An 18038-nucleotide genomic window follows, 5' to 3' on the forward strand; every position below is an offset into this window, starting at 1 on the left:
CACTCAGCAGAGCTGGCATTGTGGGGAATTTTGATTTGAACATTTGAACACAAGCAGGCCAAGACTTCTAATTACAAGCTTCAAGGTATCATTATTAAATATAGCTATTCTAATTTAAATCAAAATTCTGTCTTTCATACAATTAATCAGGGATGGTGAAGAAGTCCATGACATTGACAGCAATATGAACAAATGCTATGGACATTCACCTATGAGGGAGCAACTTGGGAGATGCTCTTGGAACAGATTGCCAATTCCTTATCCCACATGTCTTCAGAATCATACAATAGAGATGGAATCATACCATGAGTATGGAACCATACCATACCATGGGCATGGAATCATACCATGGGGTGGAATCATACCATACCATGGAAATGGAATCATACCATGGAAATGGAATCATACCATGGGGGTGGAATCATACCATACCATGGAAATGGAATCATACCATGAGCATGGAATCATACCATACCATGGGAATGGGATCATACCATGGGAATGGAATCATACCATACCATACAGAGATTTGCTTACAACACCCCATACCATGGTATTGCACCCCCATACCATACCATGGTATTGCACCCTTATACCATACCATGGTACTCCACTCCCATACCATACCATGTTGTTTGATGTTTGAGGTGCTGTTCTCAGGATCCAGTGTGAATTTCTAAATATGGAAGGTGTGGCTATGCTCAATGAAAAAGAGATTGATGGGATAGATGCTTAAAATATCACAGGAACCATAATCTATACAGAGGAAGGCAGAAAACCCTCATTTCGAAGTTTGTTTACATATATTTACCAATAGCTTTAACCAAAGTAAGGCTACAAAAATTGTAGTGTCCGCTTTTTTCATTAGAAAAGACAAGCTTAGTTAGAAAACTTTGTAGTGTGCGCTTTGATGTGCGCACTATTTCCTAATTGGGCCATTTCCTAATTGGGAAAAGCGTTACACTTTTTTCTGCCACACCTAATGTCAGGCACAGTGCGCATTTAGGTTGGGAACTGTTTCCCACGCTCTTTGGGCCACAAGAGTTAGTGGCTAGCTTAGTGTTGTCATTGTTAATGATGATGTGCGCACTATTTCCTAATTGGGCCATTTCCTAATCAGGAAAAGCGTTACACTTTTTTCTGCCACACCTAATGTCAGGCACAGTGCGCATTTAGGTTGGGAACTGTTTCCCACGCTCTTTGGGCCACAAGAGTTAGTGGCTAGCTTAGTGTTGTCATTGTTCATGATGATGTTCGCATATTTCCCAATTGGGAAAGTCATTACATAATACCACTTCAGTTTGTAGTCTCCGCTTTTTTAGACTACAAAAGTTTGTAGTGTGCGCTTTTTTCATTACAAAAGTTTGTAGTGTTCTGCTTATGTTCACTACAAAATTACTAGTGTGCGCTTTTTTAGACTACAAAAGTTTGTAGTGTGCGCTTTTTTCATTACAAATGTTTGTAGTGTTCTGCTTATGTTCACTACAAAATTACTAGTGTGCGCTTTTTTAGACTACAAAATTACTAGTGTGCGCTTTTTTAGACTACAAAAGTTTGTAGTGTGCGCTTTTTTCATTACAAAAGTTTGTAGTCTTCTGCTTGTGTTCACTACAAATTTACTAGTGTGCGCTTTTTTAGACTACAAAAGTTTGTAGTGTGCGCTTTTTTCATTACAAAGGTTTGTAGTCTTCTGGTTGTGTTAATGACAAAGTTTGTAGTGTGCATTTTTTGGACTACAAAAGTTTGTAGTCTTCGCTTTTTTCATTACAAAGGCTTGTAGTGTGCGCTTTTTTCATTATAAAAGTTTGTAGTGTCCGCTTTTTCATTACAAAAGTTTGTGGTCTGCTTTTCTGATATGTTGTAGTCTCCTATTATCTATGTAGGTATATGGGGGTAGACCTGATGGTGCGCACATCATCATTAACAATGACAACACTAAGCTAGCCACTAACTCTTGTGGCCCAAAGAGTGTGGGAAACAGTTCCCAACCTAAATGCGCACTGTGCCTGACATTAGGTGGCAGAAAAAAGTGTAACGCTTTTCCTGATTAGGAAATGGCCCAATTAGGAAATAGTGCGCACATCGTCATTAACAATGACAACACTAAGCTAGCCACTAACTCTTGTGGCCCAAAGAGCGTGGGAAACAGTTCCCAACCTAAATGCGCACTGTGCCTGACATTAGGTGTGGCAGAAAAAAGTGTAACGCTTTTCCCAATTAGGAAATGGCCCAATTAGGAAATAGTGCGCACATCAAAGCGCACACTTCAAAGTTTTCTAACTAAGCTTGTCTTTTCTAATGAAAAAAGCGGACACTACAATTTTTGTAGCCTTACTTTGGTTAAAGCTATTGGTAAATATATGTAAACAAACTTCGAAATGAGGGTTTTCTGCCTTCCTCTGCATAGATTATGGTTCCTGTGATATTTTAAGCATCTATCCCATCAATCTCTTTTTCATTGAGCATAGCCACACCTTCCATATTTAGAAATTCACACTGGATCCTGAGAACAGCACCTCANACATCAAACAACATGGTATGGTATGGGAGTGGAGTACCATGGTATGGTATAAGGGTGCAATACCATGGTATGGGGTGTTGTAAGCAAATCTCTGTATGGTATGGTATGATTCCATTCCCATGGTATGATCCCATTCCCATGGTATGGTATGATTCCATGCTCATGGTATGATTCCATTTCCATGGTATGGTATGATTCCACCCCCATGGTATGATTCCATTTCCATGGTATGATTCCATTTCCATGGTATGGTATGATTCCACCCCATGGTATGATTCCATGCCCATGGTATGGTATGGTTCCATACTCATGGTATGATTCCATCTCTATTGTATGATTCTGAAGACATGTGGGATAAGGAATTGGCAATCTGTTCCAAGAGCATCTCCCAAGTTGCTCCCTCATAGGTGAATGTCCATAGCATTTGTTCATATTGCTGTCAATGTCATGGACTTCTTCACCATCCCTGATTAATTGTATGAAAGACAGAATTTTGATTTAAATTAGAATAGCTATATTTAATAATGATACCTTGAAGCTTGTAATTAGAAGTCTTGGCCTGCTTGTGTTCAAATGTTCAAATCAAAATTCCCCACAATGCCAGCTCTGCTGAGTGGCAAATATGAGGAGATTCCAAATCCAAGTTTTTTGATGATCCCATTCCTATGGAATGACCCCGTACTTTTTCATAAATGGCAAATTTTGAACATATTCTATCTGAAGAAGGCATCCTTGCCTTGGGTAGTAATTTGGCTAAAGTTCATGCCTTTGCAATAAATAAAGTCTTGCAAAATTCTTGTTTTCCTTCAGAGGCCATGCCATTGTGATGGATACAACATTAATTTATTTGTCATGAATATAAATGGCCTGGCAAGATATACACTTTTAAGTGGCTTGTGATGGATTATCCACAGTGAAAATGGCCAAACCCTGGGATAAAGCCCAATCAAGCTAATTTTCAAGTGAATTTTCAAAAGATCAAGTTCACCCTATAGCCTCCACTTGTAGCTTAAAATGTCAGAAGAAATCTGAAGAACCAGTCCACAAAAAATGGAGCCCAATGGATCAGTATTACAGCCTGGAGAAATAATTTTCATATTTTGTAAAAAGGACCCCAGACACCCTGTGACAGCTATGGAATGATGGTATGGTATGGTATGGTATGGTATGGAATGGTATGGAATGGTATGGTATGGAATGGAATGGTATGGTATGGTATGGTATGGTATGGTATGGTATGGTATGAGGTGGAATGGTATGTGGCATCCATACCATGGTATGATGGAATTGGTATGAGGGTCATACCACTCTGGAATGGGGTACCACTAAGGTTCCCTAATTCAAAGAATTGGATAACCTCATAGGTACCCAAAAATGGGTGACTGAAGTGACAACTGAGCTGACTTCTTTTAAGTTTTCGTAGTGTTTTTTCTATTGTGGCAATGTGACACATCAGTATTGATGCGTACATGGGAACTGCCGTAGACAGTTTTCATGATCGGTTGAGCCAAGGCGAACGGTCCACTTACTGATTTTCTCTCTATTATTAGATGCTACACATGGGTCTCAGACTGCACAGCAAATTGTTCATAGTTTTTCTCTCTTGGTAGACTTCGGAATATTTCATGAAGTTGAGTTTTCTTGGGTCAATGATGCCATGATTTATGATGTGTTGATGCACGTGATGTGTCTCACCACATGACTTCTTGGATCATGCTTCGTAGCACGTGACCAAATGACTTCTTGTGTCAGGTATGCGTCGAGTTTCTACACTTGCGCGTTTATCTTAGAATTAATATCTTTTAATCGATAATAAGATGAGACCCAGGTTTGGTGTAAACTCCAACACCCTGTGCTGAGGTGTCTTTACTCTAGAACACTCTGTAGTGTACTATTTCATGGTAGTGTAGCCTTTTATTAGACTTCAAGTATATTGAAGTGATTCAATCACGAACCGACCACAATTCCTACAGCCTGAGGTGTGCACATTTCTCAGAGGTAGACTTTAATTGACTAGACCAGGCTGTGTCTAACGATCCTTATGATCAAAGTGATTGTATTCTACTATAGAAGGTTTTATAGGAGAATTCGCTAAATTTCGCATTTTTATGGGTGTATTGTTACACTTTGTACTATTGGGGCACCATGGACTAGGGGTGCACACCATACTGTAACGGTATATGGCCGTATGCATTTGGTTGCATGATGGTGTCGGGTACACCGAAACCGTTACCGTCGAGTAATCTGCAAGCCAACCGTGGTACAGTCAGTGCAGAACACGACCGTAAACGGCCGTGTTCGGTGGCTTACAAGGAAAGAAAAGTAATTTAATTAACACTAGCTACTGGAGGTATATATTAGCATTGATCTTTCTTTGTAAGGTTGACATGTGCAAGCCTGAGGCGATTTTTAACCAACATCAGCACTCTGATGGTATCTGGAATGAGGCTGGCACATCGTAGAGAGATAGTATCATGCCCCCTGGAAAATATATGTTCAACGGCAACTGCAGAACCTGTGGTACTGGTGAGATTGAAAATGAACTTAAAAACATTGATGAACATACCTGGAATTGAGAAAAGGTCACGCGCAAGGCGATAGAGGTTAGGAAATTGTGACCGTCTCCCAAGCCACCATTCCAGGGGTTTACAGGTATCAAAGTCTTTGTGTGTTAACTTGTAAAACTCATCCAGCTTGTTGACGACTACCCAGTCTTCCTTTTGGTAGTGCGATGTCAAATTTACCTTTTCAGGTGAGTGGGGGGCACTACCACTGGCTGAAAGAATGGATGAACTTGATTGCGATGATTGAACAGGGGTTCGATAAGTCTGATTTGCATAGTTTTTGTTGAAAAATGTCTTCAATTGATCCCGCGTGTTGTTCAAATCAGCGAGAAGTGTGGGGTCCGAAGCGCAGTCTCTTCTAAGCCTTACATACATGATCTGAGGATCAAGTACTGGAAATAAAGGTCAAATTTCAGAAAGAAAAAACGAAGTAGAGGAAGGAATAAAGCATACAAGAAGCCCAAGTATAATATGGGGACTCATCCGAGCGATAATAGTAGTCACTGAGTTTTTTGTGAGCCTCAATCAAGCCGTTTCTCAATTGATGTGGTGCAGAGTCAGGAAGATCTGCCAACGCTTGGTGAACATGGTCTTGTAATCCATGGAAAATGGCATGGGCTCCTTCGTCTTGGACATGTCAGTAGTAGCCGAACGAAAGACCTTGAGCCAGCCTGCAACAAGACATATGGCTGACCAGTCAGCGGCATCGAGCTCCAATGCACAGAGATCTCGGTGGCACCCAATGAACTCATCGATTTCCTTCGCAAAGTCTAAGGCACGTCCTACATGACTACTGAGTAATGACCAACAAAAGAAGAATACAGAAGTTGACGTACGCAGCATTTGATGTGTTGAAGACCAACAAGTTTTAACATCTAAGATAAGCATCAATGCACGTTGTCGCTCAACACCGTTCTTGCCCCGAAATGAGTCTTCAAGTTGCTTGAACCATGCCTACTTCCACTGAGGGCTGGAACGAATTGTGCAGATGACTTTACGAAGCTCAAAATATCATCAGCTCAAGACTTAAGCTATGTAAACAATCGACTCACCTTTTCAATGGCAGGCAATATATTGCCCGATGCATCAGGGGATAAACTAACCTCCTCCTCTTGGTCTCCGTCAGCTTGCGCAGCAGTGTTGTCATCATGAGAACGACCAAGAGGTGCTGATGTGGAATCTTGATAATTGCCACTTCTGGACATGGCCTTTTGGGCTTCCGTCTTGGAGATGGCCCCGATTGCCTCAAGTAACTGCAGGGTAACATGAGCTTCAGTATCATAAACTACAAATAATTGATGAGATGAACCTTGATGGTGGCAAGATGGATAGTGTGTGGCATGCAATGAAGACGGGCCCAAGCCGCGTTGAGATGGATACCCTCTTTGGCTGCTCAGGACTCAATTCCTTCGACCATAGTATCATTGTTTGAAGCATTGTCAAGCATAAATGCAAAAATCTGTGTGTGAAATTAACGGTTCATTTCTCATGAACTTTTAATTGAAAAATTACTCACACAGTCTTCAATTCCATATCGTTTTAATGTCTCCCATACGACTTCTGCCATGTTTTCACCTGAATGTTCACCAATGAGCTCTCGAAAATCAATGAGCAATTATTCTTTAAGTATGTAAATACTCTGTAAGAATAATGACAGGAATTATTAGTTACCTAGCTTTCCTTCCTTATTTACATAATGGGCGATGATGGCAAGAAAAGCGTAGTTATTACTGGATGTCCAAGCGTCGAGCGAGAGGCTGATCTTTCCGGGGACCTCATCCTGATGACAATATGAGACATATTCCATTCAGAATTGAAACATTGATTCTTACCTTGAACATTTGCTTGGTGGACTCCATACTATCTTCACCCATCTCCATTACTCGATGTTTAATAGCGTCGCGGTGTGGAATTTGGAGGGTGGGAGCGGGATGGTGGGTGTATGTTAAGAGCTCACGAAGCTCAGGCCTATCGACCTCTTCGAATGGCTGGTCACAGACTACGATCCATTCAGCAAGGAGCTGCTCGAATTTTCCTTGATCCCAAGGATTCTATGAATTATAAGCGACTTTTAAACAACAAATAAAAGTATCAAATGACTTACGGCAGCATTGACGGCCTGCTTTTCGAATGTGGCACGAATGTTTTCAGAAGCCATCTTGAGGTTCTTGAAGAACTCCTTGGATTTTCCAGGGTCAAGGACCTTTTTGCCGGAAGTGATTTGGATTTCGTCCTCAGTAATAAGTTGATTGGAAGGCCTCTCTTTCAACGCGACGAAGAGCTGGAACATGCTTGGCGAGCATGCTTTCAAGTTGTTTACCATGGCTAAAAACAACAGAGTTAGGCTACGGTGATGTGTCGCAATTATGTTACTTACATGTTGAGAAGACCATGTCACGCAGGAGTGAGAATAGTGTAATCGGACGCACTGACAAGATGCGTGAACACCTAAACAACACACACACACACAAACACCTTAAACACTTATCACCACAGGTACATGCTCGGTACTTCGAGTTCGGGTTCGTACGGTAAACAGAATTACCACACTTGTTTTGTTAGAACTTAAGTAGAAGTTCATGGAAACGTTTTTTTGTATATTTTATATCACTTGTCTAAGTCTAGTAGACCTTTTTGGAACAAAAGGTATTGTTTTACGTGCGGACACAGTATAGAATTCGAAACTTAGTAGTCTTCAAAGGGAAACAGCTTTTATTGGGACTGTCTCGGTGTTCTGGGATTGCGTTCTAACTGTATATGAAGAAATGACAAGGAAATTGTGCTTTGTAGACTTTTATAACTCCCTTGAGCTTGTATTATGCCTCTGATGCGGTCCAAACTAGTCTTAAAGACTCTTCAAGCACGCTCACTTGGATTCCTCGGTAATAGTAGAGAGCTCTCTTACTAATTGACGAGACAACCTTACAAAAGCTTTGTGATCCCCACTTAACACGCTGGTTCCGGGCACACGTTACTTATGTCTGCGAAGAAAAGTCCTTAAATTGATTACAAACTTATCCACTACCTCAGATGCTACTGGGAGTGTGACAGCTGGTCAACGCGGGGGATAATTCCTTGCATTTCAGCCTGCGCGCGTCCTCTTTTTATACTATTCTATGTTTTCTATTTATATTTACATGTCCGTGTGTTGTCCGAGAGGTCGGACGAATTAATGCTGATTTTTAGTAAAGGTTTGAAGTGGCTCGGTTGTGTGTGGCACAACTGAGCTGACTTCTTTTAAGTTTTCGTAGTGTTTTCTCTATTGTGGCGACGTGACACATCAGTATTGATGCGTACGCGGGAATCGCCGTAAACGGTTTTCACGATCGGTTCAGCCGAGATGAACGGTCCGCTTAGTGATTTTTCTCTCTATTATTAGATACTATGCCTGGGCCTCGGACCGCACGGCAAATCGTTCATAGTTTTTCTCTTTTGGCAGGCTTCGGAATATTTCACAAAGCTTAGTTTTCTTGGGTCAATGATGCCATGATTTGTGATGCGCGTGATGCGTCTCTCCACATGACTTCTTGGATCATGCTTCGTAGCACGTGACCGAATGACTTCTCGCGTCAGGTACGCGTCGAGTTTCTACGCTCGCGCGTTTATCTTTAGAATTAATATCTTTTAATCCATAATAAAGTGAGACCCTGGTTTGGTGTAAACTCCAACACCCTGTGTGGGGGTGTTTTTACTCTAGAACACTCGGTAGCGTACTATTTCATGGTAGTGTAGCCTTTTATTAGACTTCGAGTATATTGAGGTGATTCGGTCACGAACCGACCGCAATTCCTACTGTCTAAGGCGTGCACATTTCTCGGATGTAGACTTTAATCGACTAGACCGGGTTGCGTCTAATGATCCTTATGATCAATGTGACTGTATTTCTACTATAGGAGGTTTTATAGGAGAAATCGCTAAAATTCGCATTTTTACGGGTGTATTGTTACACTCCGTATCAATGTGAGGTTCAATTTTCCGGTTTTCTTGAGAGTGAAAATTTTGCGATTACTGTGGCAGCACTGGAAATGTTTGTCGCCAGGGTTCCCAACCCCCCCATCAGCACCACGGGCGACGCTTTTATAGAAATAGTATATGGGATTCTTTGTTGCAGACTAAATGGGTTGTTTATTAGTCAATCATACAAGAAAATCTAACACAAACATACTTTACTCTTTGTCTTGTTACTAGATGATGGTCCTACTTGATCCAAAGGTCAGATCTCTTCCAAAATAGTGTTTTCATCATCTGGACTCGGAGAGCGTTCGGAAACTCGATGTGGACTGTCCTCGTCCTCAACCTTGATAATGGTTGGGGCAGTACGCTTTCGTTTTTTTGTTCCAGATCTGCGGCCCGTCGTTGGGAGAGTCTTTGAGAGAAGGACAGAGGCAAGCTGACAATTGTTGATGAGTAAAAAAGCCAGTGGAAACAAAAGCGACATACCTCTGCATTCGAACTGCTTCAACTTCAATAGAGCTGTTGCTGGACTCTGAATCCGATGAACCCGTCGTGAAGTTGTCATCGTCGTCATCGCTCTCAACACCAGTATCCGGCTTAAGTTTCTTTGTGTGGGGCTTGCAAGAGCATTTGGCACGATTTGCCGCTCAAGGTTGCTTTGGCAGGATTGGCTCGCCGTCAGAATCTAAGGCCTCAGCTGCAATATAGTCAGCCATTTTCGCCCCTTGACCACTTCGTCGACCATCTGAAGTGCTGGAATCAGATGTTGTTCAAGAATAAAAAAAGAAATTGACCTGTTATCACAGCAGGCAACGTGGATGCAGCAAGACGTGGAAGAGAGCGGCTGTCTGATTCAGATTGGTACCAATCTATGTCGTCGGCATCTTTGAGTTGACCAGATGTGTCCATAGCGCATCCAAGTTCTGTAGGCATTGTGGAAAAGAGTGCGTAGTGTCTCCTCTGAAAACATACCATATAAATATGGAGCTCGCAGGCACATTTCCCTGTGTTTCATGGTGAAATTGCAAGCCGCAATATATCAAGAAATCACTGTTGTCAGCCACAAGGATTGTTAGAATTTGAAATGCACATAAAAGATTATGAGGGGGCATAAGTGTACAAACCTTTGAAAGAATCGCCTTGGGCATGCGGAATTCACAAACTTGATTACGACAGAAAGAAGCCTTTTCATTCATGGCATAGTGTACAGAAGGAGTGAAAAAGTAAGAAGTAGTGCTGTGACAGGTTCCTATGGGATGAAAGACAATGATGCGACAGATATCTGTAGGCACGTCGCATTGAGAACAAGTAGTGTTTAAAGGTTCAGTCCATAGGACCGCAAAAAGCTGGTGGACCGAACTGAACCGGACCATGGTCCGGTCTTTTTTTCGGTTGCAGTTGCCCCAATTTGGGGTTGGTCCGGTTGCCAGTTGCCTCATTTCGAAAATCTTTTAAAACCGTTCAAAGACCAGTTTTAATCGGTTGCGACCGGTTAAACGGTCACGTGCGTTACATAGCCTTGTAACCACGTTTATTGCCTTTTATTGGGTTTTTGTTTCATCAAAAACGGTTAAGAATTGAGAAAGATATAACCAAATCCATATTTTACCCAAGTCTCTAGGAGATGTAATTCAGTTTCAGTCATAGCTATGTCAAATCTTCATTAAATCTCTTGAAAATTGGTAGAATGACGGGTATTTACATGCTTTACTATTTTATATAACCCGTTTATTTTTCAGAGTAATAATAGTCGAGATATAAATGGTTTATATGGGTATAATAAATTATATGCAAAAAAACCGGTCTGGATCGGTCTGAACCGGTATCATGGACTGCAAAAGACCGGTCCTAGGTGGTTCGGTTCGGTTCCCTCAATATCTGGGTCGGTCCTGGACTGGTTGCGGTCCACGGTTGCGCGTTTTCGGGGCAAAAAACCGGACTGAACTGAACCTTTAAACACTAAGAACAAGGAACGAATGATGATTTGTCGACCGCAGGAGACTGTTGATAACGTTTGAAATTAAAACACCGACAACGGCCATTTCCGACCATCAACTATTATTCTTGTCGGTTATCTACCGTACCGTCGCCGTACCGATAGATGACTTTCACTGAGGCACACAATACGGTGTGGGGGCCATTTATTCACAGCTGTACATCGTAAGTTCGGCAGTGGTGCGCAGCCCTAACCATGGACTTCATCAAGATGAAGTCCCTGCGTGCCTAATCTTGAAGGAATTGTGAAATAGTGATGTGCAGGCCCAGCTTGGCCTAAAAGCCATGGTTATGGCCCAGATTTGGGCAGCTCAGGCTGTTAGAAGAGACACCTTGTGAGCTCTCTTGTTTACACATTTTATTTGCACACTTCAATCACTTTTTCTTTTTATCCCTTGTAAATATACTTCCACTATTTGCTAGTCTTTAGTCCAGGCCACCAAAACTTTTGTATATAAACCTATGAACTTCATTTCCCTCACCTCAGTCATCATCACACTTGTGTCTGACTCTGAGGTGGGCTACTTTATCTATATTTTATTACTAGAGCAGCTGGTTGGGCCTCAGTTGCGGTTTAAGATGCAGAAGGTCGTTTGGGACAGCACTTAGGTATCTCTATGTCACTATTCAATGGATTTTATCAACTCCTGCCCAATAGATTCTCCATACCCATTGTTGATGAAGGCTGTTGATTCATCGGGCTTTGTGCTGGCTCTGATGCCTCTGACTGGCTAGACATGCATAGTGATGTGCAAGGGTTTGCAAACCCTTAGGGGTACAAGGGTAAGGGTAAGGAGGGTAAGGGTAGAGGTTAGGATTTTCTGACCCTCAAAAAACCCCAACCCTTGACAAGGGTTGGGGGTTTTTGTGAGGGTAAGTCAAGGGTGGTCAACAGATTATGTAATAGCTGCATGAGCGGTGTTTGCCAGGAATGTTACATACATCAAGAACAAACAAACACTTTTCTTTCTCAACAACCATCCACATCGACGACCTCCCACAACCGCGACCAACAACCCCACCTTCCGCAACCACCACCGTTCGACGTTCTGAACCACCAATGCACACGTCGACAATAACGACAACGTGGCAACGCCATGTCAGCAGCCCAATGGCTGACAGTGACCTGGCACGTCGTCCAGACAGTGACAACGCAATCGTCGTCACTGCCCACATTAGTTCAGGTGCGCAATGTGATCCCTCCCCCACACCCTTTCCTTTCTTCACACAACAAACAGGTGCCACGTCAGTGACGTGACAACCAACAACGACCAAACCACACTTTAACCACCACGACTAACCACCACCACCTTCCCCAACCGTGGTTCAATGCCCCGAACCACCACTACACATGCCAACAACAACAACAACGAGGCGACACCACATCACCAGCCGAATGGATGACAGGTGATGGCGACGACCTGGCATGTCAACGATGACACCACGCCATGACAACAACAATGCCACGACAATGACAGTGGACGGTCAAACAACCGACACAACGATATCTGATGACACGACAAGAAGAGGGGGGCGTCACCTTGACTTATGTACTGATTGATTAGACTACGTAGTGTACATTATACTTGACCCTAACGTCCACCCGTTGTGGGTTTTCGACCCCCCCAAACCCTGTACAAACCCCTACCCCCACCCCTGAAATACCCTTACCCATGGAAAGGGTACGGGTTTGCATCGGGTAAGGGTAAAGGTAGGTGTGAAAACACCTGCGGGTTACCCGTGCTCATCACTAGACATGCATCAGTCTGCTGCTGCTGCTCTGGAGGAAGCTCGAGGATGGATGTCCTGGGGAAAAAAGGATAGGTGGCATCAGTGTGGGGCTTTCTTTGCATATAGGTATCTCACATGTGGTGGACAGACTAAGCCCATGGTTTTGCATCAATACTTTCCCATCCCCCACATAATCCACTTGGATTCCACTGGATTCCACTGGATTCTGCTGGACTTCACTACATACTGTACCATTATAACAATATTCACAAATCTGAACTGGACTGGAGTTCAAACATGTCAGTAAGTCTGTATATTTCCCTTTCCTGTCTGAGCTTTTCCTCACTCATTATGCATTGCAGTGATCTCCAATGGTCTTTTTTATCATAGTCTCAACCCAGTGTACCATCACTAGCAGTAGCGCACTGGTGTCCTATCATACAAGCAATATATAATGTTTTTATCAGAATCACTTCATTATTAGTCAAATATCAACCATCATCTAAGTTAAAACTAACCAATGATAGGTTGAAATTAACTGGTATAACAGCCTCAGAAGGCTTAGGTTGAAATTTGAAAACAGCCATTTTAGGTTGTTAATCAACCAAAGTGACCCAGGTTGAATACCAACCTAACTTACCTAAGGACCAAGGTTGATGAAGATCAACCTAAAAAGCGGTTGAATGCGACCTATGTTAGGTTGAGTTTCAACCAGCATGACCTGCACAGTGTCCCTGGTGAGCAGGGGGCGGGTCTGTGCGCAAAAGGGGGTGACATGACCGGAAATAGCCTCAGATGTCGGAAAAATCCGTGATGCCTTACAATAATAATAAATTACAAGGCTATCGGGAGCTATTGTAGTCACGTTATAATGGTCACGTTGCATTATAAGATCAATGTTTGTCCTGTAATCAAAGTGCGCGCGCTGCGCTGAATGCGCGTCTGTCGTCCCTCCTCATTCCCAATGCCTCCCAAAGGGAAAGGTCCAAAAGGAACACTAAAGCCTTCTGTTTTAGACCCTCTATGCACTTTTTGCGGGCTTCCTTTCAAGTCAAAGGGCATAACACAGCACCAAAAATCATGCAAATCTCATCCTGAGGCAGTTGCTTCAGATGCAAGATCCAGGGCATTTGAGGAACAGGTACAACAAGAGGGGTTATTGGGTAAGCTGTACAGTGCTTGATGGCATATTACTGGCTAATAGCCTTGGTCCAGACCCTTTTATCCCTGTGATTGGGCCAAGCTCTGCCTACACTCCTCTTGGTAGCATTCATTTCCTCCCTTCCACTTTTTTCTTGATTTTCCAAGCTGATCAGTTCAATCTAGGGTATACACATACTCAATTGCAAGCAGGAAATGTGGAAAATAGTAAGTATTACTTGATAGCACACATCTGCTTATGTTACCCAGCCTATGATGCAAACATAGCAATATTCAATGAAAATGAAACGATCAACAACACCGATAACAACAACACCGAGCCCCATGGTGAAGTCCATACTGACGAAGGGTCCTCTAGTCCATTTGAGCAGGCACCACAGCTCAATGACATCAAAGTGGAGTACCATTCAAGAAGCAGACGCCAACCTCAATTCTTTAGCTTTGATGAGTACAAAAGCAATTTCCAGGATCTCGATAGTGTTGACATTCCAGTTGATCCCGAGCCATGGAAACCTTTCCGTTCTCGTCTCGATTTTGAACTGGCAGAATTGATTCTTGATACCCACATGAATAAGAATCAAACGAATGAACTCATCTCCCTCATACATCGATGTATTCTAGACCCCAAGTCTTTTACCTTGAAAAATGAACCTGACTTGTCAAAAATTTGGGAGAATGCTGCAAATCGGGCAACTAAGGTAAGCAGAATTTTGTTCACCTGCAGGTGGAAAAGTGATCTGACTATATTAGTTTGAGAAAACAACAATCACAGTAGAGTATAATGATGAAGATAAACCCTTTGACGTTTGGACGCGTCCATTGTGGAGTTGGGCTGAGGAACTTCTTCTCGACCCCCACCTTTCCAGGGAATTTCATTGGGATGCTGAACATCATTACAGATTTAATGGGGAGACTTATGAACGATTCATTGATGAGCCCTGGACAGCTGATGCATGGTGGGAAATTCAAGTAAATTGTGAAGTCCCATCTGCTCATTATCATGATATCTAATGATCAACTAGGCATCGCTTCCACCAGGAGCAGTTCCTTTTTTTTTCATGGTGTATGCAGATAAAAACAGGCTATCATCCTTTGGCACTGCAAAGGGCTACCCTGCCATTGCTGTTTGTGCCCATCTTCCAACATCGATTCGAAATGGGGAAAAGAGGGGGAAAAGAGTTTGTGTTGGATGGTTTCCAGTTGTAAGAAGATTTCTCATCAATTATAATTGCATGCAGCTTACCCATAGAGCCATGCAGTTGCAAGAAGACTCAGGTGAAACTGGAAAAAAGAAATATGTGAATTTCAAAAGAGTTGTCTGGCATAAGGCATTCTATGAAATCTTGAAGTCTGTTGAGCAATATGCAGAAACTGGCTACCACCTAACAACTGCTGATATTGAACGGTGGATGTTTCCCATTGTGCTTATTGCATCTGCAGACTATGAGGAGCAGTAAGTATTGACATCTGCAATTTACATTGAACTTCACAATTTTCTGTGCAGATGTGTTATTGCCCTCATTCGTGGGGTCAACAGCAAATTTCCCTGCCCAGTCTGCCTCATTCCTGGGGATCAGCTTGCCAACCTTTCATCAGACTTTCCCCTTCGTTTTTCCTCTGACATGGAAAAGATTTACAAGTCCACAATAGGACTTAATGCCTCTGAGACAGAAGAAACCTTGAAGAATGTTGGTCTTCGGGATGTTGAGGTAACATTCAAATGGGTTGATTCATATATTTCACTGATGACTTACTTCCAAAGAATGTTTTTTGGAAATTTCCTCGCACTGATATTCACCAAGCAATTTCTTGGGATCGCCTTCATGCATATCATGGAGGTTTATTCTCAGATCATATCTGGGAAGAGGTTAAAAGTGTAGCTGAGGAACTTGGAAAGGGTGTCTCGAAGTTGATTGATACCCAGTATGGATTTGATCTCTTTCTTGAGATAGAATATATTTATCTTTATTTACAGGGTTGATGCTCTCCCTACTTGGAGTGGTTTAAACCACTTTACCTCCATTATAAAGACAGGTGAATTTGCTGATGGAAGCAAGTATGAGGACATGTCGAAAGTAAGTCAGCTTTTTGAATTTCCTCTCAAAATTCAAGTTTCATGACCTGGGTTAGGTTCTTATCTTTGCACTCCACAATATTTTTACAAAGGAAGCATCTCCTCGAGGATATCAGCTACTCAAGCTTCTGCGAAGCTATGTTGAACTTGATATGTATGCATCTCTCAAGGTTCATACAGAGACAACTATTCAAAAAGGTCGAGAGGAACTGTTGGTTTTTGAGAAAGCACTTCATGTATGTACAATAATTGGTTTACATTGCCTTTAACAATTTACCTTTATATATATAGGAATATATGCCATTTAACCCAGCTAAATTGTGGTCATTTCCAAAAGCACATACCCATAAGCATATGTTTGACGATATCCAGCAAAAAGGGGTGACACGAAACTATAATACAAAGCCCAATGAAAAATGTCATGGTGCATTCAAAAACAGCTACAAGTTCCGAACAAATTTCAAGAATGTTGCACCACAGGTATTTGCTAAATTCTCTAACTATTCAAAGTCCTGTTTTAAATTGACATAAATAAGATACTCAAATTTGATCATGCCAATTTAGTTGCAACTGTCATCCGCGATGACATTGACTACCTTGATTTATCCCAGGCAGAAGCATCTGCTGAAGATAGCCAAATCCAGGTGACACGAAACATCATTGGAACGGCCCATGTATCCTTGGGTTCTCAATGTGCACCAGTTGCATTTTCAGACCTTGAGGATGAACACAGTGCAGACTCTGCATTCAAAGATTTTCGCAAGAAGATTGGACGCTTTTTTACAAGATATCTTGGAAGATCGGTAAGGTTTGGACCAAGTGATCAGGTAAATTTTGACCTTTGAAGACTACTCTTGTCCACTTATGATGGTATCTGAATTCAATAGATCAATCCCTTTCAATTGCTAAGAGTTAACTATGAATCAAAAGATGACTGGTGTGTAGCCACCGACCTTCTTCGTGCCAACCCAAAATTCCATGGCAAGCCACGATATGATTGCATCATTGTCAAGATTGATGAGGAGAAGTATATCTTTGCACGCTTACTCTACATTTTTGGACTTCAAGTTCTTGACAAGGAGTATCACATGGCACTTATCCTACCCATGGATCTTCCACCTGATTTGGAGAATCGTGGACGGGATAATGACCTTCGCTTCAATCGAGTCAAGGCCCGACATCGCTCACTCTCAGTTTTTATCTCCGTTGAATCAATCATTCGTGGAGGTCTTCTTGCAACTAGTGTTTGGAAGTCCGGTCTCGTGACTGGAAAAAGACCGTAACCAGACCGGACCAAGACCGCAAAAGACCGGACCTGCGGTTACGGTCTTTTATTTTTAAAATGTAAAGACCGGAAAAAGACCGGTTAACGTGAACCGGTCTTGACCGGTTTGGACCGGTTTTTTGTAGCCCCTTAAATACCCTTTAAAACGCACCCAAGAACGTACGATTTGGTAAAAAAACGAGAGAGATATGAATTAAAATGTAAATTACTTTTGGGAATAATAGATGTACCAGACTTATTTTATAGAAGCACCAATACCTAACGGGATTTAACGTTCTTGGGCTCGTTTTGAAGCTATTAGAGATGTTAATAAATTTACCGATTCATAATTTTAAAATATTGGCCTAAAGACCGGTCATAAACCGGTTAAAACTGATGCAGACCGAAACTGGTCTATAGACCGCAAAAAACCGCGGTCTGCGGTCTTTTTGCGGTCCGGTCTGGTCTTTTGACTTCTGGGGAAAAGGCAGACCGGTTACGGTTACGGTTAACGCCCCTGGGCATCAAAAAACCGGACCGAACCGGACTTTCAAACACTACTTGCAACAGATTATGGATCACAATATTCAGATGAGTATCTGGTAATGGACATGGATTCGGATATGTGGTTGAGGATGAAGTCATTACCCCTTGCACGCAGAGTAGATTTAGGTCACTGAACATTGCAATGAATTGTTCTGTTGCTCAAGGTTGGTTTTCAGTGTCTTGGTGTGTCTTTGTATGTGAGGCTGAGGAAGATGAGTGCCACACATA

At 42.2% G+C, this 18038-nt stretch overlaps 5 protein-coding genes across 5 annotated transcripts; 1 reads left to right on the plus strand and 4 right to left on the minus strand.

Moving 5' to 3' along the window:
* Positions 1–5972: 5972 nt before the first annotated feature.
* On the minus strand, positions 5973–6618 carry LACBIDRAFT_306678 (uncharacterized protein; the record flags this gene model as incomplete). The annotated part of the gene is made up of 4 exons (XM_001885483.1): positions 5973–6087; positions 6138–6338; positions 6395–6544; positions 6602–6618. The coding sequence occupies 4 exons, from the start codon at positions 6616–6618 to the stop codon at positions 5973–5975; spliced, it is 483 nt and encodes a 160-aa protein (XP_001885518.1).
* A 2664-nt stretch (positions 6619–9282) lies between these two features.
* LACBIDRAFT_306680 (uncharacterized protein) lies at positions 9283–9533 on the minus strand (the record flags this gene model as incomplete). The annotated part of the gene is made up of 2 exons (XM_001885484.1): positions 9283–9475; positions 9526–9533. 2 exons carry the CDS (start codon positions 9531–9533, stop codon positions 9283–9285), a joined length of 201 nt encoding a protein of 66 aa, XP_001885519.1.
* Positions 9534–9724: 191 nt separating this feature from the next.
* Positions 9725–10478, minus strand: LACBIDRAFT_331124 (uncharacterized protein; the record flags this gene model as incomplete). The annotated part of the gene is made up of 3 exons (XM_001885485.1): positions 9725–9792; positions 9834–9999; positions 10164–10478. The coding sequence occupies 3 exons, from the start codon at positions 10476–10478 to the stop codon at positions 9725–9727; spliced, it is 549 nt and encodes a 182-aa protein (XP_001885520.1).
* A 3251-nt stretch (positions 10479–13729) lies between these two features.
* On the plus strand, positions 13730–17283 carry LACBIDRAFT_306681 (uncharacterized protein; the record flags this gene model as incomplete). Its single annotated transcript, XM_001885410.1, has 12 exons — positions 13730–13928; positions 13981–14028; positions 14092–14624; positions 14677–14895; positions 14949–15379; positions 15431–15635; positions 15689–15849; positions 15902–16001; positions 16057–16236; positions 16292–16480; positions 16537–16827; positions 16888–17283. The coding sequence occupies 12 exons, from the start codon at positions 13730–13732 to the stop codon at positions 17281–17283; spliced, it is 2952 nt and encodes a 983-aa protein (XP_001885445.1).
* A 201-nt stretch (positions 17284–17484) lies between these two features.
* On the minus strand, positions 17485–17909 carry LACBIDRAFT_306682 (uncharacterized protein; the record flags this gene model as incomplete). The annotated part of the gene is made up of 1 exon (XM_001885486.1): positions 17485–17909. One exon carries the CDS (start codon positions 17907–17909, stop codon positions 17679–17681), a length of 231 nt encoding a protein of 76 aa, XP_001885521.1. The 3' UTR covers positions 17485–17678.
* Between the last annotated feature and the right edge of the window lie 129 nt (positions 17910–18038).

Source organism: Laccaria bicolor, genomic scaffold (assembly GCF_000143565.1).
Source record: "Laccaria bicolor S238N-H82 LACBIscaffold_31 genomic scaffold, whole genome shotgun sequence".
In the NCBI taxonomy this organism is placed as follows: Eukaryota; Fungi; Basidiomycota; class Agaricomycetes; order Agaricales; family Hydnangiaceae; genus Laccaria; species Laccaria bicolor.